This window comes from Apteryx rowi, unplaced genomic scaffold (genome assembly GCF_003343035.1).
Source record: "Apteryx rowi isolate R43461 unplaced genomic scaffold, aptRow1 scaffold_424, whole genome shotgun sequence".
Classification (NCBI taxonomy): domain Eukaryota; kingdom Metazoa; phylum Chordata; class Aves; order Apterygiformes; family Apterygidae; genus Apteryx; species Apteryx rowi.
In genome coordinates this window covers 504,338-526,548 of record NW_020450677.1, presented here as the reverse complement: position 1 = coordinate 526,548, position 22,211 = coordinate 504,338, and the positions used below count along the sequence as shown (strand labels likewise).

The window sequence follows — 22,211 nt, the reverse complement described above, 5'->3', positions numbered from 1 at the left end:
ACAGTAATTAAAGGTACCAAAATTTTTATTTGAAAGGATCCATTCTGACAGTTAAAATGTTCTTGCAGGCACCTGAAATAGCAAAAGAAGCTGAAACAGAAAGAAAAACAGAATCTGAGAAGGCTGAGTAAGTTATTTTTACACAATTGCTCTTTAATTCCTTGCTACTTCTAGCTAATGTTAGATAACTTGGCCAGAAAGAATCTGATCAGTGCTCAGTATTCAAAACACTTCATCAGTATTTTGAAAAGCAGCACAATCCCCGAGAGGTGGCAGTCCATCCCAGTGGGCTACAAAATACTAATTTGATTTCAGAGGACCCTGACAATGCTGCATATATAAATCTACAATCACTATCTTTTAAAAAATCTTGTAACCACCTTTAAAAATGAGCACTGGTCTTGAGAAAACTACAACTTTTTGTTGCTGCTATTTACACTTACCTTACTGACTGCTGTAGTTTTCAAGCAACAAATAGGACAATGGGTGATTATTGACACACAAGATTTGACTACCCCAACAATTTTTTTTATTCTTAGTTGAACCTAAAAGTGTAGCTATGTCTGTTCTTTTCTTCTTGAGTGTTTTTAGGAGCAATTGTGAATTTGAGAGCAGATACATTCCTTCATCCAGTTGTCCTACAGATGACTGCCTTACAAATAGCTTTTAAAATGCTTTCCTTGCCTTAGAAGCATCCTAATTTTATGAGAGCCATGCTGTCTTTCTGGACCTGCAGCCACACTGGGGGCTTGCAATCTGTGTAAATGCCCTTAAAATATTTGTAGACACACACGAAATATCACCTAGGGATAGCTGCATATTTAAATGCTACACATCAATTTTTTGTCTTCGTTTTGTATTGCGATTCATTTTTAAAATGTTTGCTTTATCCTCACTCATCTTTCTCCTCTTCTCTACCAGAGTTTATTATTTTAATGTATGTCAATATTTTAGGACCAGATACTTTTGTATAGCTTGTCTGAAAATTATAGTTTTATTCCTTTGTTCTGCATACATACGTGTATATATATATGCATGTGTGTGTATACATGCATATGCATGTATACACACACATGCACATACTTATATATGTACACACACGTATGTATTTATATGTTTTTTTTCTGTGACTTCATTAAAGTATGTCACCAACATCATCCATGATGGTTCAGTATATTTTTCATTTCTTCATTAAAGAAAGTCCCCTCCTTGCATTTTAGTGTCACAGAATTGTTTTGATATGGTTTGTCTCCCCCTCAATCCCTGCAGAGATGTTAAGCATATTATTTTCTTTGTTTAGAGTACTTTCGTTAATTGCTAAGTGCACTTAAACATTTTTATGTTCTTCTGTACCAAGAATCCAAATAATCTGTTAATGAGTGTTTCTCAGAGAAAAGATAAGCAGTTTCAGAAATTGTTGTTTTATCCAGACTATGGTGTTGTTAGTTAATATTTAGATTGGTTGAATCACCCCTTTTAAAAGTTTTGTTGGGTGATACTTTTGTTTTGGCGGGGGAGGTTCTGCTCTTTGCTGATTGATTTTGGTCTCTTGATCCAGACTCTAATAGCATTTACCAGTGCTTCAGTGAAGCAATTTATAAATACCTAGGAAATAACCCAAAATCTCACTCATTTTCCTATTTTAGTCTTTTTCACCTTTTATTTTTCATAAACATCATCTTTTTCTCCTTTTATTGTTTTATTGAACTTATTTTCCCTGTTGTCGTCTTTGTCTGTCATGTTTCATTCTCCACTTAAGTACTCTTGCAGCAAATTGAAATTGCCTTCAGTTAAAAAATTTGCCTTTAAAAGTCTGCTTCCCCTTAAGTCAATCTTCCTGGCAAGCCATCTGACTAATTTTTGGTTGTGTAAAGAGTGACAGTCAACATTCTCTAAACCTTTTCACTCCCCAGTTTCTACTAAAATTAACCTGCTTTTCTCTATATGGCTTACATTTCTGAGGTTGCAACAGGGACATTTCAGAATATGTATAAGCCCTGGGATTTTATTTGTAAAACAATAAACACATTCTTAGACATCCATCATATTTCCTGCTGCACTGGTACTGCAATACCGTGAACTATTTATATATATGTGTGTGTGTGTGTGTGTGCAAATTCAGCTTTTGGGGGGTTTAGTAACTAAATCTCCTTCCTACTACATCTAGTCTTGATACTCACTTTTCATAGAGGCAGCTCCTTTTTAGAGGAGGAATGATTGTCATCTCCACATTTTGTAAGGTGGGACCCTCTGAAGGGAACTTCCCCTTCATTACTCATTCATCCCTTTAACAATAGTGACTTCCTTGACTGAAATGAACTCAGTCTATTACGATATTGCATACTGTATCCTAAAATCTTTGTCTTTTCTTCAGCCTCAAGTTCAAGAAACTACAGGTGAACTCTTACAGTTTTTATGTTGCTTTTGTTCTGGTTTTGGTGGCAAGTAGCTATCCACTTTACATTTGGTGCAGTAACTTCTACCTGGTTTTTGGCCTTTTACTCTGTTGACCTAGCCTGCGTTCACTCAGTGACTCTGTTATTCTTTTATATCACTTGGAACTAAGGTCACTTTTTGACTTTGGGTTTATTTTCTATCTGAAATCTTTACTTAAAGTGACCTTCACTCACTGTCTCAAAATAGTTTGCATTCAAAGCCAACCTTTTTGAATTAGAATTCTTTCTAAATGAAAACTTTTATAATATGCAAATTTGTCTAGGTATTTTTGTTTAGCTAACCTTTCTTCTAGCATGGAAGATGGTGAAAAGCAAGATAAAGCAAAGGAAGTACAATCTGAGCATCTGGAAGAGGGAAAAATGAAGAAAAAGAAGCGAAGGCATGGACAAAAAATTGAGAAACCTGAGGCTGTTATGGCTAACTTCTTTAAAGCTTTGGAAATCTATCAAACAAAAATGCTGGTAAGTTTTACTTAAATTCTGTTAATCATTGAACTTTTATTTATATAATACAGAACATATATTAAGTGTGTTTGAAATTGAAGGGAGACATTTCATTATAAAAGGAATGTTGGCATGAGTTTTCAAAAGATTGACTGTACTGATTCTTTTGTGATATTTGTAATGCTTCATAGCATTATAAGAATTAAAGTATATATATATAATTTCTCTTACCTTGACTTAACAGAATGGATTAGGTAACCTCTTGAGCTTCTTGTGCCCTGTTTTCTAGAATATCTTTCTTTCTTCTTAAAAATATCAAGTGAAGAATTCTCTGCAACCTGCTCAAGTAGTTTATTCCAGTATTTCTCTGTCATTACTCCTAGAAAGTTTTCCCTAATATTCTATTTCGGTCTTCTCCGCTGTAATTTTAAGCCCATTATTTTTAATCCTATTTACCATGGAATGGGAGAATAGACTGCCAGGAAATGCCCTTGTTCTTTTCAACCATTATATGAAGGCAGTCCAAAGCAATACAATCTTACATTTACTTTCTTAGAAACCTTACTGCCTACTTTCCTTGTATTGATATTAGCTACTGGCTGTCTCTCATTTTTCTCTCTTTTTATTCCTTTTTTTCCCAGCATTACTTGGCAAGAAATTTTTATAACCTACGGTTTCTTGCTCTGTTTGTTGCATTTGCCATCAACTTTATCCTGCTATTTTACAAGGTAAGATTATGCTTATTCCACTGTTACTTCAATGATTTTTTGTTATTTCTGAAAGAATATTTAATGCTGATTTTTAGGCTTGTTTAATAAAGCCATTATTGAAGCCCTTCAAGCACTAACTAAAAGCATTTAGATATAAAATAATTAAAAAGTTTCTAAACTTCATTACTAAACTTTGAGATACTAACCCTGTTTTTGTTTTACTCAGGATCAATGAAAATATATGTTTATTTCATTCATTTGTATAGTTGAGTTCTAGGCATTTTTTTCATTCACTCACATAAGTCTATTAACGTTTGAATTGTAAATCTTGTCATGGGAAAGTTGAAATCCAACTGAAATAACTCAAATACCAAAAGAAGAAGATCAAGTGTGTTTTTCCCCTTCTTAACTATGTTTCCATGTGAGAGTGCAATTCTTTTTTCATGCTTACTTGTTCTGCTTTCTGTGTTTTCATTGCCAGTATGTTGTTAATCAGTGACTGTTGGGATGAAGATATTTCTCTACTGGGATTGGGGTTTTAATTGATTGGGATAAGCAGGCAGAAAAAATATAAAGCAAAAGATGTCTTTACATAGTAGGCTACAATTCTTTTTTAAGGTCATTGGTGAGGAAGGTTATGTGCACATACTTTAAGCCTAGGTTTAACATTAGGTTAGGAACCAAACCAAGAAGTTGTTTCAGGTTCTGATATATAACCCAATGATACAAAGCAGAACATCCTTAGCTAGCCTTCACTAACTTTATTCCCGAGTCTTCACAACATCCCTCCATGAAAAGGAGTAGAATTCACTGATGAGAATTCCCATCCTTAAAAAGGTTTAATTTTTCCTGTTCTTATAGATTTGAAGTCCATGTGAAAAGTCCTGGTTTGTCTTTAACCTGGAATATGGGCCTTTTAATTTTCTCCCTTCTAGACATGGGGTGCAAGTTGCAATAAGCTGATGAGTGTCATGTTTTCCAGTATTACATTTCCTAGTTCTGTTGTTCCCAACAAAGAAGTTCACAGAGGACAAAAGTAGCCTGCTGAACATTGCCAATTAAGTCTATAAAGAGCTGAATCCTGATCCAAATATCTTGAAAACCAACTCCTACATACAATTATAGTCTGAGAAATAGGGCAGATGAAGACATAAAAGGCACTTGAAAACTGGGAAGAATTTCTGTTGGCCATTTCAGGAGAGAGAGAGAGAGAGAGAGAGTCAGGGCTACCCTGCCTCTCTCTTCCCATCCCATTTGGTTAGAGAAGGTGGACTTGAAATGAATATAAAGGAATGTGCTTGTCTTTGCCAGTCCTCTCCCTGCCACTCCTTTCTGCTTTTCACTGAGTCTTGCGGGTCAGCCAACAGTTCACTGTATTGCAGAGGGAGGACAAAAGTTCATATGCATCAACACAAGTTAATCTATCGTGGAAAGGAAAGGGTCAGTGGGAGCTGGAACAAGACAGAAGGGACTTGGGTTTTCAGAGAAAGCTGTCAGAAGACAGGCGCTGAGCGCTTTTATTCTAAAGGCCAGTTTTCTAACACTGCTGGCAGTATTTAGGGCAGTATGGCAGCTTTATGGCTTAGGATATTTATGAAATACTAATTAAGTGCTATATTAATTTGTAAGATCTAAACTAAGCCACAAAATAAAAATTCATGAGCAATGTGTGAGTTGATAACAAGAGAATTTTGTTTCTTCCTAGAGTTTAGTAATCATGAACAATATAGATTACAAAATAAAACCTGAATTCGGTCATATCAGATCATCCCATCATTGCTTGGTTCCTCTAATAAGGCATTTGTGCATAACTTTTTCATTGTTTGTTTTGTTTTCACTATGGTACTGTTAAAGGAGAGATTTGTAAATGGTGATATGCTTGTACTTGCTTTTCTAGATTCTCTTTTCAGTGATATGGGAGACCTTTGCTGCTCATGCCCTGAAACTGAAGGACACTACTTTTCAAAGCTAATACTCTGTCATCTTCAGCAGAGCAGGCTTAACAAACATCAGGTTTTTTGGAAGAAATTAGGGATTTGTCATTATAGTAAAGGAACTGGAGGAAAAGCTTTTAAGCTCCTTGTGTATTTTTAATGCTCTTGAATTTCTCTCAGGTAACAGAAGAGCCACTTGATGAAGCAGAGGAAGACTCTAATCTCTGGAACACTTTTGATGAAGAGGAAGAGGAGGACGGCATGGTGTTTTTTGTTTTAGAAGAAAGTACGGGTTACATGGCACCTACTCTCAGAGCATTGGCAGTTATTCATACTGTTATCTCCTTTGTCTGTGTGATTGGATACTATTGCTTAAAGGCAAGTTCTGAATTTGACTACTAATCTGTGTTTGTTAAAGGACAGTCTGTCCCAAAGTGGTTTTTGGAGTTGAGATTGGAATACCTGTTTTTATCTAGATACTTACAAATGCTCACTGTTTAATATTTAGATGTTTTCCTCAGTATCTGTAGGTAATTCAGTGCTGTGAAGCAGTACTAAAGCATGTTACAGTGTCATTTAAACAATTCAGAGCTGAAAGCACAGGGTTTTACATACTGGTAGCCAAATTTTTGTCTGCACTAATCTAATCGTCTGCGTTACAAGGCATTAATCTGAGAAAAGAAAAGCAGTAATGCTTCCAGCCACCTTTTGAATTTTTGGGCAGTAATGGCAAGCTCACTCTGTGTGAAATTATGAAGGAAGCAAATTGAACCTATCTATTCCAGTTGGCCAGGGCAATCCATCTTTCTCAGTTCCTCTTCCTTTGCTTTTATTGTTGGCTTGCTGATTTTGGAATTCAGAGTCATACTGTATCAATACTACCACTGCTAGCATCAGGAGTCTCCGTTGTCCCCTAAGATTATGTAACTGGGGCAGTGAATGCAGCAGTGTCTAGAATCTTAATTTTTGTTTTATGCTAAAAGCTGAGTTTTGTTATTTAGCATGAATATATTCATATTATTGATGATCTTATTCCAAGAGCTGTTAAGATCTTCTTGGTCAGAAATAAGAAGGCAGAAAAACACCCTATGGCTGATATAAGAAGTCCTCACAGTAACATCTTTGAGCGGTGTGTCTAGTCCTCAGGATGCTAGTGTGATGTTTGGTATAATGTAGTATTATAAAGATTACTTAATACTGTAGGTACATATCACAGCTTCTAAAAATGTGTAAACCATAACAAACATGTCCACTGTCATTTTCCTAGGTTCCTCTGGTTGTATTCAAGAGAGAAAAGGAAGTAGCTAGAAAGCTGGAATTTGATGGTCTGTACATAACTGAACAGCCATCTGAGGATGATATTAAAGGACAATGGGACCGCCTGGTTATAAACACTCCGTAAGTAAAATTAAATGGTTATATGTTTAGTTGTTTATAAATGTTATAGTTAACTAAGCCACTGATCTAGAACCTTACCTGTCCACATGCCATGTAGTCCATCTAAAAGAAATGTGTTTTCACCTTATATTGGATGCAACAGTAGTAGATTCTAATGTGAAATCCTGTATTATCTGTTTATTTAATAAATATTATCATAACAGGGATGTATTTTCCCTCTCCTTTGTATTGTTCTGGGGTTTGCAAGATTTGTGCATCTTCCCTCTCAAGCCCTCCCCAAGATGTTTCACAAATTAGTCACTTGTGAAAAAGCTTTAAAAGATAGCATGCATCCTTTTTCCTGACTCAATTTCACGTTCATGTTATATAGCAGTAGTAAATCTAGTGTAAAATAGCATTCCCAGAATTCCCAGAGTAGGTCAGACAGATATTACTGTCTGGTTGTATGTATTAACAAATAGTGTAGTAGTCATACACTGATTTTAGGAGATTCAGCTGTTGTTCTGTGTGTGAATGCTACAAAGTTAGGCAAGAGAAAGAAACATAGAGTAAGTTCTTCCTGCTGAGCTGCAGCAATCTGTTCAAGAGGTCACCTTGATTTTCTTTCCCCCTTCTAGGTGCTGAATTACAGGAATAGCTTAGATATATGAGTCATTCTAAATTACCATTAACAAATGTAGTCAAACAGATTATTTCTCAGTTTAGCAGAGTGAAAACAGCACTATGTAATTTGAACAGATTCATTTAGAACCTTTACTTTTAGATACTTTTATAAGCAAGGTCCTATGGCAGTTAAGAAGTCAAGTAAATTTAACATAAAAGTCCCCTTCATCTCTTTCATGTACTCCCTTGGGCAAACTGATAAACAGCAGGATTGTGTGCAAGTAGTTGAAGCTGAGTTCAGTTTTTCATCAAAAAGCATGTAACTATATGTTACAGCAATATACCACACATTTTCAGGAATGCCAGAAGTAAAAACAGAACCAGCTTGTCTTGTGCCTTTGTACTGTATGAACAGAGAAAACACAGAATTGGGGGGAAAAAGATCTCTGTATATGGAGGCAATGACACAGAGAAATGTGGTAAATTAATGCTTCTCTCTTGAAACAATGCCTAGTTTACAGGCTATTTCTCATCATTTAGTCTTTCAAGACAATTAGAATCACATATTGGAAATGGTATACCTAGGCTTAGATTTCTGTCCTTCCCCATTAGTATCATATTTTAAGGACAGTAGGAGAAATTTGAAAAAGAGCAAAGATGTATCAAGTTATTTACAAGTCGTAAAGCACTTGTTATTCAAATATGTGCAGGCATAAGCAAGTATTCAATAAAAACAAGCCATCAGAAATCATCAACTCAATGCAGAAAAGTGGTGATATGCTGTCAAATAGTCAAAATATCTATCTTATCAGTCATACTCAGTTTTTGAATATGGCTGTTATAAATAGTGCCCTTAGCATTTTCATTAACATTAGAATCTCTACAATATTAGAAATTCTTGAGTGCTTTATTTTCCTACAGCTGAGTTTTTAAGAAGTTTTCATTAATTTCATTTTGAGCCATTGACTAGCATGTATTATTAAAGTTAAAATAAAAAGGTTACTTGAAATTTTTTAAAAAATCCTGCTAAAGTATTTTTAAAATATGGAGGGCTCTTTGTTTGTAGATCACTGAATGCTAGAAAGTGCAATAATATATAGAGTAATAAACTGAGAAGCAATTTTATTTTTGATATGTTTCTCAGAAAAATGTGTTGTCAGTCACAGCAGAATTCAGTTTGCAAGTTTGTTTTTATTTGTTTTCTCTGATAATAAGGATTTTTCTCATTTACATAAATTCCTTATGCCTTCCTTTCTGGTTACTTTCTGCTATGGATAGTATATATAGTCTTGGCAGTAGTATGGCTGCTCTTTAAATTAAATTAAATGTATGCAGTTAAGTGGAATACTGATTTGTGTTATTAATACTTGTATAGATACTTGAAAAAGATGGCATTTGTTTTTCTGAGTAAGTACAGACTTGAGTAACAATAGGAAATTACATTTGTGTAATTCTTATGGCTCAGTTCAGCATAAAATTTGCCTTCTCATCAGCCTTCCCTTTGGAAGATAGCAGTTAACTATCATTCAATGTTTTCTTATTCTTCAGCTCTTTCCTTTGTTTCTTCATTCTGACTCCTGGTTCACTAAGAGTAGTACAAAGATTGACAACTGTAATGGTGTAGCTAGCATCTATTGTACTGATACTTTTCCAAGGATGGTGTTAATATTTTCTTCCTTCCCTGTGAGAAGTTTTAAATTCCTATAAATGAGACAGTATCTGACTGATGAGACACAGAAGCAGTTGCCCCACAGCTCTGTAAAATGCAAAGAAGCCTTCTGCAAAGGTTAGACATCTGAAGCAGAAGGGCTGGGAAGTTGCTGAAATGATAGATGGGTTTGAGGCAGCATAACCTGAGCACACCTTTTTGGCATGTGAACAGAAACTTAGTCACGAGGAAAAAGACTGTTGTGGGGCAACCTCAAACTCATGACAAAGAGGTGCTTTTAGATAATCTTTACACAAAGATCAGTTAACCAGGTTTTCTTACTCTTACAGCATGATATTAGCATTCTTCTAGGATCTCAGTCCCAAAAAGTGTTTAGCAGACTTTCTAGAATTAAATGATTCATATTGTATGGCCTGTTCATGCTGGAATTCAGTACCAAAATACAGCATTTGGCAGCAGTGGTATCAAGCAAGAAATAGTAGTATGTGATAGCAGTGCTAGTATAGGAAGCTTACTATTTCATAGAGTGTGTTTTCCTTAGAGTATGTATTTTTTTCCCTGTAGTTACTCTGGGGAGTCCAAAAGGCGCTGTTCATTGTGAGGCTTTTTTAATCCCATGTGTCTTGGGCTAGCCAGACTTAACCCAGTAAGTGAATTAGATGATGCCCTCTGAAGCGGAAAAATCTTGATGTTGTTGTGTTTCTTTGGCAATACTTAGGTAGTACCCAGACACTCTCATTTTCTATCGTTGTCACTGAGAGCTGACTTAAATCACCCTTTGGCAAGATAAATTTTGCAGAATATGTAATATCCACAGACTTTCTTTGACCTCAGAAGCTTTGAATGGCTCTTCTAAGATGAAAGAGCTGAATCAGGAAGAGTTTCTCACTTTTTTATTTTTCTGTTTTTTGTGATGTCTTTCAGCCAGTACTTTCACAGGCTGAGGTCTCATTAAACAGATTACAGCAGAAGATTCCCAAACCTAGGCACTAACTTCCTAAGGAAGCTACATAAGGCTGATGGATTTTTGTCACGTAAAAAGACATGAATTGAAGAATCAGAGGAAGTACAAAAGACAAAATCTAAATACTGAATGAAAGTAAATGTCAGGTCTGAACTGGAGCAACTAAACCATATACATTTTACCCTTGATGAGCATATACTATCTCATTTACAGGAAGGTGACTTCCAAATTAAATTTTGTATTGACACCTGACAGATTGATACTTTTATTGACACATGTGCAAGATAGGAATAGTTATAGGTACCAGAAGTGCAGGCTTGCTCTGTGCTGGCAAAATCAAATTACACTGAAATTACTGTCAAGAGCACCATCTGGAATAATTACTGAGAGATGGATTATAATTTGAAACAAAATATTTTATATGGCCAGTGAACAGTATTCAGATCAGTCAGAACTTAGTAAATTTAGATGAATGACCCAAAGCTGTAAAATCTCCTTCCAGGTTTCTGAATTGTTTTGCTACTTCCGTTGTAAACATTGCTTAGAAGCTAACTCTCCTCTGTAAGAATATCTTATCTATCTTTGTCTGAAAATCTGCTGTACCCTTTTAACTATTTTTTCAATGTAATATAAAATTGTTTCTCAAAAGATACCCTCTGCAGCAGATCCCATGCTCTTTGGTTTCCTTAGTTTGAATATGACAGAAATTCCCACCTCTCTGTAGCTCAAAGCTAATGCAAACCCAGCTGACTGGTTGCACTGCACTACCCTTGAAGAATTGTTTCCAAAGCTACTCTAATAATCCATTTTTGATGTTTGAGAAGTAAATTTACCGCCTACTTCCCTGATTGCCTCAGGAATTCTCACCAGTAACTAATTGCTCTTGAGCACTGCTTTTCAAAAAATCCTGTACTCAGTTTATAAACATCCTTCATGTTCTTCTGCTGGCACAAAAGACAGAAAAATGGAGTTTTTCCTCTGTCTTTCAGATATTTTCTTCTATGAGAGCTGAGAGGCCTCAAAGGCAAATTTCCACATTATTTCGATTAGTGGGTTCTTTCATCTATGCAGTTAACATAAGCCTTCTGCATTTCCTCTTACCCCTGAAGATCTAAGATGTCTGAGAGGAGTAAGAACAACTTAAAATCTATGTTCAGCTTTGTGATTTCAGTTCTTGATAAACAAGACTATTTTGCCATTTACCTCAAGTCAGAGCATGACAAGTTTGCTCACTGAGAGTTGCTCACAGGTTAGAAAGGTAATTAAGGAGACAAAAGAGGTGCCCTAAATGCAGCACCGTTATATGTTTGCTGTACAAGGCATTGGCACAAGCCGGCTAACTTAGAGAGAGAGACCTTGCTTAAAAGTTTCAGAAACCAAGGACAGAAAGAAGACTATAGAGCATTGCACCAGAATATACTGAGTAACTGAAAATTTTTGCCTTTTATCTGAAACAGTTGTATGGAGTAATTTCATTCAGAAAGTCAATTCATAAAATCAGAAATCAAGCACCATCTTATAATAGTTGGGAAATTTGCCTCAAATCCTCATAGTAGAACAGTGCTCTAGAATGTCAGTCATCTGCTTAAAGCTTTCTTCTGTTTTACCAATACTGTCCTTTAGATTAAGCAGTTATTTTTCCTCTTTACCTTCCTGTATATTCACATGCCCTAGACTTCATTTTGTTAAGCAGCACAGAGAGATCTCTAACTTCTTTTACACTGCTCACTCTGATAGCTGCAATTCTTATGTCTCATCCAGGAGATGGAGAGAAAAACCTTAGAGTTTTTATTGTTTCCTGCTGACAAATTAGAGTTCTTCCTAACTGACATTGTATATAGCCAAATTGTCAGAATGAGGAAGTCCTAGGCACTGCTATTCATAAGACAGTTCAAGAGCAATACTTGTTATGATCAAGCTGAAGATCAGGGAAACTCTGCTAGCCTGCTAAGAAAGAATACTGTATAAAAGATGGATACTTCCAGGAAAATTATCTTCTTTTCTTGTGGGTCAAAGTTGATGTATTTCCTAGTGTCTGTTGTAAGATCTCCCATTGATAAAACTTGTTGCTTCATGAAGCATTATGGTTGCTCACTACTCTGCAGAAAGCATGGAATTTTTCAAGAACAGCCAGCCTCACACCTCTTAAATATTTAAGATTTACTGCTCCATTTATTTTTCTTTTCTATGCACAACAGTTTTTGTTTTACTTAGCACGGTGGGCGTGACTGTTCTGAGGTGGGGGAAGGGGAGAGGGATGGGGGAAGATGCAAAACACCCATTAGCTGAGGTGTCTTGAAGCTTTAGAATTGTAAACGTTTTTTTTTCATCTGGTCTTGTTCTCAGATCCAGTAACAATGATCTGTGATATGATGCACCTAAGAACAAGATTACCAGTAATCCCAGTTTTCTCCAAATGATCATAGGACTGAAACAGGTTGCCCAGAGAGGTTGTGGAGTCTCCTTCTCTGGAGATATTCAAAATGCGCCTGGATGCAATCCTGTGCAATGTGCTCTAGGTGACCCTGCTTGAGCAGGGGGGTTGGACTAGATGATCTCCAGAGGTCCCTTCCAACCTCAGCGATTCTGTGATTCTGTGATAGCAATATTCTGTATTTTAGAATAATTTTTGAATTTTAATGTTACATGTTTACAGACTGTCCCCTGGTTCCCAAGTGTTCAACCTCAAATTGCAATGTAATCCAGTGAACTGAAAAATTATTCATACTGCAGAACTCTCTTACTTCCATCACAAAATGCAAGGCTTGTTTGTCCATCCTGATCTTGTGGTTGGGAGCAGTAAAGGATTTATTTAGGAGATCAATGATATTACAGTGACAACCCTGCTATTATTGAGTTGTTAGGATCATTAAGTGATAATATTTAACCTGCTGTCCTTTTGTAGCCAATCAAGATATTTATGGCTGAGAAAAAGGAAAGGAAAAAAAGAAAGATGATGTTGCAGTGAATCATAAATTCAAATAGGCCACAGGTTGTCCTGACAACTGCCATCTGCATCAAAAGAAATTGTTCTCATAATTCAAAGTGCAGTGTGTGAGTGAACAAAATTGTATGAAAATCTGCAGTGATCATGAACATGCCATTTCCTTCTATTTTGCCTTTTTTTTTCCTTCCCACAAAAGTTAAATAACTGGAAATATCTTTGCCTTATCTATGCAGGTCCTTTCCTAACAATTACTGGGACAAATTTGTAAAACGGAAGGTAAGCTCTGTCTGTTTCTATTATGTTAGCCATAGCAATAACCTACTACTCAGCTAATTTGGATATCTGTATGTAATGTATTTAGGTACACACAAATATACAAAAAATTGAGAACTGAAATTTGTTTTATGGAAGTCATTGTTGTGGTAAATCTCAGAGTTAAGAGGCAGTTGTAGCGTAGGTGGGAGGAAGGAGAAAGAAAGAGTGCTTTGGTTCAGTTCCTAGACTCGTGCGTTGCAATGACTTGGTGCTGTCAGTCAGCCACGCAGTTCTAATTTACAGCCATTGTCATCTTTAGGATACAAAACCCCCTCACCCCCCTAAAAAAAGAAAAACATGCCAGTTTAAATGATTTGAAATTATGCAGAAGCTTTCAGATAATAGCATTTAATGCTTCTATTTTTCTTTTTTATGCTTTTACACCCAGTCCCCCCTCTTCCCTCCCCCCCCCCCGCCAGCTTCCTGCGAGTTCTCACTGTTCCCGTAGCGTTAACTATGGAAGACTGTTTTTTTATTTCTGACAGCTACTGGCTTAGGGAAGAGTGAATGTCTCCAATCTTTTGCTCTGTGCAAAAGCTCCTCTTTTTCCATTTTTAGGTTATTAACAAGTACGGGGATTTATATGGAGCAGAGCGCATAGCAGAACTTTTGGGTTTGGACAAAAACGCCCTTGATTTTAGTCCAGTAGAAGAGAGCGAACCAGAAGAGGCATCTCTTGTATCATGGTATGATTTCTGGACTTTACAGACAAACAAAATCATACGCTGACGTATCTTCACTGTCAAAGATGAAAACGGATTCTGTACTGAGATTGCAGTGATGTTTTCTTCTGCACTAAAATTTAGATGGTTAAGTCTTTTTAGTGAAGAAGCAAAACAAACAAGCATTTTAAGAAAACATGCATATACCTGTGTTATAAAAATAAGAAAAAATCACAAATGTTGATGATGACTGAAGTAGTTGGGCACTTTATTTTAAACAACAGTGCAGCATTTAAATGTTCTTTAGATGTTACAACAGAATTAGTTTAAAATGGAAGGACAAAAAAAAAATCTGCTGATAACGTATATCTAGAAAACAAAATCAGAGTTGATTTGTGGCTTCCATTTTTGAATTAATGAAGATGAGAGATTAGAGGTATGCAAGTCATCCAAGTCCTGTTTCACTAATTTAGCCTCCTATGAGAGTTTGGTTTCTTCTATACCTAGGTCACACATGAAAAGGAATTTTGTTCACAAGTCATCTAACGGCTATTGAAACATTTAGGACTTTACAGAAGGCATTGGCTTTTCTCATGGTAATATTGCAACATTTTGCCTCAGACAAAACAACACTTACCTCTTCAATTCAGATAATTCAGTATCTGCATTTCAATACTTTTAACACACACTTTAATCTTTGTAAGTCTGGAATAGGGCAGTATCACACCTATTTGAAATTGCTCCAACAATTTCAATGGCTTAGAAACTGTGTAATGGGGTTTTGTGTTAGTGAATTCTCTCTGAAATCTGCTGAAGCCTCTGTATGACTCAAAAAAGAAACAGCTACCGTGTATCACAGCCTTCAGCCAACAAATGTGAAGTGCCAAGCCTAGTTCGTTGTTTATACTTTCTGAAGGAAAAAATACTAGTTATTAGGTTAGTTATTATGCAAAGATATGCTTAGATGTTTGAATGTAATTTAAGAAAAGGAAATTTATCATAACTATTAAATACTTCGTTTTGACATTTATGCATTCTAAAAATTTGATATTCCCTAGGTTAAGCTCCATTGATACAAAGTACCACATTTGGAAGCTTGGTGTTGTTTTTACCGATAATGTAAGTATGTTAAACCTAGAGTAGATCAAAGCATGTTCTTCTAAACATGAATGTGTGTCTTCCACCATCTGCTTTTTTAATAAGCAAACATACACAAACAGTACTGAATTACACAACTAATATAAATTATTTTGTTTCCTGTCTTGTGTTTTAGCAAATTGCTTTAAATTATATTTGCATTAGAATATTTGGTTTTGATTCCGAAGGGCAGTGGATGTTTGGAAGTTAATGATACATTCATGTAATTTGGTATATGTCAGTCTAGCAACCAAAGACATCTTTTCTTAGATCAGGCAGAGTCTAAAGAAAGTTATTGTGTGTTATTCTTGAATTATCTGTTTGACTTCATGGATTAGTTCTCTTCTTTCATACCTTCTCTTTTGAAAAGTCCAAGCTCATCTTCAGAATTCCTTTTTGCAAATAAGAGCTGCTGCATGCATCTTCTTGAGCATTCCCATACAAACAAGGTCAAGGTGAATCAAGCGAAGATGTATAAATTCTTTGTGCACTGACTGAAAGCATACTGAACTATATAGTTCTTGAATAAGAGCTCTCATGTCAACGTGGCTTCAAGGTCATTACTCATTAAAAGAGTAAGCTACATTATATGCCTTCTGGGTTTCCTGGTTGACATGGTCTGAGACTTGAGCAGCACAAAGTGCCTAAGAGTAATACAGTGCATTTTCTCTCCTCCTTTAAAATACAAAGTACTGTGTAACAAGCTCCCCAACCAAAACAATTTTAAGGTAGGAGATTTTGATGTTAATAACATATATGCTGAAGACCGCAGTTAAATATGTAACTATAAAGGTTTCATTAACGTAACTAAGCAATAAACACACTTTAAATGAACAGTGGAGATCTTAAGAGACAAAGTAACACAATTTCTTTGTATGTGTAAAATGGAGGTATTACATTCAGATTGTGATTCAGATCCAATCATGATGGTATTACTTTATTTCATAAATGAATTGAGTGAGTTAAAAAAAATGCTATGTTCGGATCCAATAATACACATTATTACCTGCTAACATTCTGCTACTTTTCACTTTCTCTGCAGTCATTTTTATACTTAGCTTGGTACACAACTATGTCTATCCTTGGGCACTACAACAATTTCTTCTTTGCTGCTCATCTGCTGGATATTGCTATGGGTTTCAAGACATTGAGAACCATTCTGTCTTCAGTAACTCACAATGGCAAACAGGTGAGTGTTACATAGAGAGGTTTGAGAATGAATGGATTTTGTAACAGTACTGGAAAAAAAATCTTGCAGTACCTGGGCGATACTGGATTGCAATCCATTCTGACCATGAATAGAGCAAAGAATAAACCCCACTGTGTCTTCTGCAGCACTGTTAATACATGTTAAGTCCTGTAAAATTCTAATAATCTATACCCATAGGTCATTGATACCTAAAGATGTTTTGCATACAATACCAAGACCCATCATTTTGGAAAAACATGAGAATATGAATTATGACCTAGCCAGCTCCTTCTGTATGATCATTGATGAACTGAGATTGGAGATAACTACTAAGAATTCACAATCTCTCCTCAGCTACTGCAGCAATAATGATCTGGGTGCTGTTGAGATTTCAATATTTAGGTAATAAGAATGCGCTTACAGGTATGGGCATTCTGCATTGTGGAATATATTTATATGTCTCTAAGTCCTGCAAAAGTCAGATTAATAAGATCTGCTTCCAAAAATAAGGAGACTTAGACAGGGAGTCATTCTTTGATCCTTGTACTCTGTTCCTATCTACCATACCAACAAATACATGCTTTTCTCTAACATGCCTCTTTTTTTTTTCTCCTTCACATTTGAGGAATCTTCTCCTAACAGAACTTCCCCAAAATTGCATCTCAGGCAGTTCCATTCCTTCTCAAATGCAGTAACATATATTTCTAAGCCCACTCTTATGCTCTGTCAAGCATACAGTTTACTAAAGCATTACATATGGTAATGTTTTCAGTATCATCTGAACAACAAATTAGATCTGTATTTTTGTTCTCTTCGTTTTCCTCCAGGATGACCAGAGTTGTATTACTTTAAATTAAATGATTGGTATACTTTCTTTATGAGATTTTTCTCAATGTGAAATCATACTCCAAAACTAAGTATAGTTGACAAAACTGTTTCAACTCAAGACCACAGCTTTTAGAAAGCGTATCTTTCTTAACAAGCGAAGATTAGCATTCCTCAATACTATTGATCTTCTTGTCAGCAGAGATAAACACTGAAAGACAACTACAGGTTTTCCAATTGAAATGTGCACTTAAGGAGCATACTTCTTAACTTAAAAGCCAGACCTGGAAATTATTTTTTGTTTATCTATCTAAGAAATTGTGCCTCACTTTAGAGTTGACTTTGCTACTACCTTTGGTACAGAAAATAAGCTATGATAAGTCATACTAAGTCATAGTTAAAATTATTTATCAAATTAATTGAAGGGGGTTATTTTTAATCATTTGATTTCTACTATATATACAGCTCTTTAAGTTACTTGAATTTCACTTTTATCTCGAATACTGAAAACATTCCTTCAGTGATACATAGTTTGTGAGCATATTGCTTAGAAATATGGAAACAATTGCAACTTCTTGATACCATTTTCCATATGGTTTTCACATGAGAGCAGGGTAGAATACCACTTGCCCCTCTGCTGATCCAAGCAATAGGGATATCTCAGAGCTATCATAACTGCTATCTTTAGTTCCCTTCTTGGGAAAGATACAATACGATGATACATTTTCAATACTTAAGGCAATACACTGATCTGGCTCAGCTGCTCTAACCGAATAAAATTGAACCCTACTTTCATGTCATTTGTCTATACACAGCTTGTGCTTACTGTAGGACTCCTGGCTGTAGTAGTGTATCTTTACACTGTTGTGGCGTTCAACTTCTTCCGCAAATTCTACAACAAAAGTGAAGATGAAGATGAACCAGACATGAAATGCGATGACATGATGACGGTAACTAAAACATCACTAGCATGCTTCAAATATCATCCTGAATTTTCAAATGGTTCCCTCAATATTCTCTACTGGTCTAAATGCTGCTCACTAGTATAGGAAGATATTTTGGATTTTTCTGCTAAATACTGTGGTGTGTGATTGATTGCAGCTCTTTTGCACGTGCAGAGAGCAAACCCTTAAAGTCTATGGAAGAAAGCTCATGACAAATTTGTCAGTCCTGCACAAAGCTTTTTTACTGCAGCACAAATAAGGCTCAGTTTGTTCCAGATATTTGCAAGTGTGCAAGCTCTTCCTATCCTTATTCAGACTGCATTAAGTATATGATGTTATTAGCACTAGTTATAGATCCCTGCTCCAAACTACTCACAATTGGTAATTTAGTCACAAAGTAAGAAATCAAGGGTGAGTAGAGCAGGAGGAAATTAAAGCTTAAGAGGAGTAATAATCAGATGTTACTAACTTCCCTTCTCTTTCCACTTGTCACAACAGAAAACCAAATAGTATGTATTGACATATTAAAAGATACCCTACAGATATTTCTTACAGTATGAAGAGGATTTGATTTTCTTACTGTACAAATAAAACAGCACAAAATACCATGTATTAAACATTTCATGTTCTGAGTTGGTGACAGTGCATTTCTTCTAGGGCAGGGTCACTATCATCTGCCCTGTGTTACATGTCACAGATGATAGTAAAAAAAAATCTCAGAGATTCATCATTGACTACATAAAATGATTTTCCCTATTCTTGACCATTCTATCAAATATTCAATGAAAGCCAGATGTGCAAATTATAGAAAGGATGAAAACTGCCCACTGTTATATTTAACTAGCCCCTCTGTGAAGTGAATACAAAGGTTTGACCTGAAATAAGGCTCATGCACCAGAGTCATAAAATGGATTACATTTTAAACAGCTCTGCCAAGTGAGGTAAATCAATTCCAATTTATGTTTTTAAGTATGATTGAACTAGTAGCAGTATCTTACCTGAATAGTAAAGTTGCATTCTAAAAATGAATGTATAGTTCTGTTTAGTGTTTGCTTATGAAAGACCAGATTTGTCAGTTTTTATGCTTATTTAACATCATCATTACTGTCTAATGTGACTACAAAACACTGTTTGAGCTTAGAGTTTTCCTTTGTTTGTTATTAACCCATATCATGCAACTGAAGATGGTTTACAAGATTCTGTAGTTTATTTATACAGGAGCATTAAATAGTAYACAGCTCTATCAGAAGATTCCACTCCAATACCCTTGCATAGCTTAAACAGTCAGATTTGTAATATTTTTCCATGAAGACTTACATGTTTAAAAAAATAACACATAGAGCAACATTTTTGTAAAGTGATTTCTTCTGCCGCAAACTGAACATGGGTTATGTATGATCATAAATCATTCAAAACATAATAAAACAGACTTTTAATATTGCAAGAATGAATTTATCCAAAACCACCTTAACAGAGATGGATCTATTGTAAATATGTCACTATTTTATGACAATACTTGCTAGCATTTCCTACACTCCATTACAAGACTTAAAAGGTGTCCTCTGATTACTCAGAGTAAGCTTGAACCTTAGGAATTTATGTAAGTGGTAGAGTATAGTTGAGTACAGTAGTGGATAGAAGAAAAATGCCCCCCAAATGGTCTTACTTTTTATGTAAGAAGACTTGCGGGGGGGCAGGGAGGAAGGGGTAGCACAGTTGATGCTGACTCCCTCTCTTACTACTTCTAGTTGAAGATGTAACCACATTGGTCAAGATACTCAACAGATTTCTTGTGCAAAGTGGGTGATGCATGAAGAATGACATGTTGTCTGTTTCTATAATGTTTAGATAAAAACTCTGAAGAAAATTACTAGGAGGAAATCATTAAAAAATCCAGACTTATTCGTGTTAAGTATTTCTATAGTTTACAAACTTTTTTTTTAGTGTTATCTGTTCCACATGTATGTGGGTGTAAGAGCTGGTGGTGGCATTGGAGATGAAATCGAGGATCCTGCTGGAGACCCTTACGAAATGTATCGAATTGTCTTTGACATCACATTTTTCTTCTTTGTCATTGTTATCCTACTGGCCATTATTCAAGGTATCGTCACTTACTTACCTTAGTAGAAACTGTTAAAATTTAGTGCACTTAAGTTCTGAAATGTATTTTTTAACCATATTTGTCTTTGAGATGATTTAAGCAGTATTGGTAGAAAGACTTATTTCTGAGTTCATAAAATCATTAATTCTGAAATAATAATTTTACTCTTAATTCATAAACATATGCATTGTCCTAAGTACTGTACAAAGAAAGAGTTACACTATTTATGAACACCTTTGGAAACTATCCAGCAATGACACACTTAGTTAGCAGAGGATCACTCCTCCTGCTGTATTAACCATTTAAACTGGGAAAGCCTTGCTGTAGACTTTTCACACAACCAGTTTGGAACCAGCACAGCTGGCTGGATAATTCATTGTCTTTCCCCTTGGGTTTCCTCTCTGACAAGACACCGTGGCCACATACACATTTCCTCCTTTCCTTAGGTTGATTTGCAGTTCTACTGGTTTTGCAGTTGTTGTTACAGAGAATCAGACCATGTTGAATAACTGTCAGTATACAACACTCATTATGTAACTAACTAACTGCCCTAAGGCTGTCAGAAAAAAAAGCAAAACAAAAAAAAAGTAATCAGTCTATATAAAAAAATTACAAATGTCCCCAGAATGATCCAGCTCTATTCTTCTTGATACATTGGCAGTGGAGAAATAATGCTTCAGCGGCAAAGATGCATCACCAACAAGTGGGAAGTGATTATAAACACTCTTTTGGGCTTGTGGGAGACGACAAGTTTCCTTCATTAAACAAAAGTTGCAATGCAAGAGCCCCATGAGAATGAAAATGAAGTTCCTTCATGGGAGCAAGAAATATGAGAATACATGCCTGATGGAAGCTTACATTGACCAAAATGCATGTCAAGAAAAGCCTTCCCACTCTTAAGATAATAAATACTTCTGTGTCAGAGAAATTCCCACTGGGAATGCAGTGTAAACAAATGTTATATGTCTGGAATCCAAGAGATTGTAACTAACTAACTTGAATTGTTCCACCTAGACATAAGTATGCTGGACTCCAAATACAGTGGAGGATATTTGATTAAGTCAGAGTTACTTTTCTGCACTGCATGAAATATGAATGTTGCTAAGTTCTTAAGTTTTGCTTTTTTCCATACAAAATAGGTCTGATTATTGATGCTTTTGGTGAATTAAGAGACCAGCAAGAACAAGTGAGAGAGGATATGGAGGTATGAGTAAGCACATTACATTTTTCTCTACTCTTATTAATCTAGATTGTTACTAGTAATAATGCTGGCTTGGAGTTAAAAACTGAATATTAAACATTTTGAATTCCATTTCCAGACCAAATGTTTTATTTGTGGAATCGGCAATGACTATTTTGACACAACCCCACATGGCTTTGAAACACATACTTTGCAAGAGCACAACTTGGCAAACTACCTGTAAGTATGTTTTACTACATTAATTGGAATTACAATAAAGCAACCTTTCATCTCTAGAGTAACTTGGAAGCACACACTGCTGAACAATCCTAAGACAGAAGTCTGCAGGACTGAGGATCTCTGTTCCTCTCTGGGTTCCTCTCCTCCACTCCACACTGTTGCTTGTCATTACAGTGCTCACTCTACATGTGAGCTAGCTTAGCAGGTTGAGACCTGAAGGCACACCACTGCTTTAAGTTAAGTTCTGCTCTGGAAGGAAACCCAGATATGTGGAATGGCATTGAACACCGCTCTGTAAGTCCCTTTAGTTTGGAAGAGGAGAGGATTGTGAGTGGGGGCTTGGTAATGTTGATGAAGCCACTGAAACTTGTTGCTGATTTAAAATAGTACTTCTGACTGTCTGCGGACTGGAGAAAATGGAGTACATTAGCAAGAACTAATGGCACCAAAAGGAAAAGCTGCCCCCCCTCCCTTTTTTCTTTTTTTTTTCTAT

The 22,211-nt window shown here is 35.8% G+C and overlaps 1 protein-coding gene across 1 annotated transcript in view; it reads left to right on the top strand.

Annotated features, from left to right (window-relative positions):
* The window catches only part of RYR3 (ryanodine receptor 3), a 267,401-nt gene that overhangs the window by 243,101 nt on the left and 2,089 nt on the right, over positions 1–22,211 (top strand). Inside the window, exons 90-102 of the mRNA XM_026076056.1 lie at positions 69–127; positions 2,750–2,918; positions 3,542–3,628; positions 5,725–5,922; positions 6,812–6,942; positions 13,359–13,401; positions 13,999–14,126; positions 15,161–15,221; positions 16,282–16,428; positions 18,069–18,203; positions 20,142–20,298; positions 21,438–21,502; positions 21,618–21,718. Coding sequence (XP_025931841.1) covers positions 69–127; positions 2,750–2,918; positions 3,542–3,628; positions 5,725–5,922; positions 6,812–6,942; positions 13,359–13,401; positions 13,999–14,126; positions 15,161–15,221; positions 16,282–16,428; positions 18,069–18,203; positions 20,142–20,298; positions 21,438–21,502; positions 21,618–21,718 — 1,481 coding nt within the window. The remainder of the gene's footprint in view (positions 1–68; positions 128–2,749; positions 2,919–3,541; positions 3,629–5,724; positions 5,923–6,811; positions 6,943–13,358; positions 13,402–13,998; positions 14,127–15,160; positions 15,222–16,281; positions 16,429–18,068; positions 18,204–20,141; positions 20,299–21,437; positions 21,503–21,617; positions 21,719–22,211) is intronic.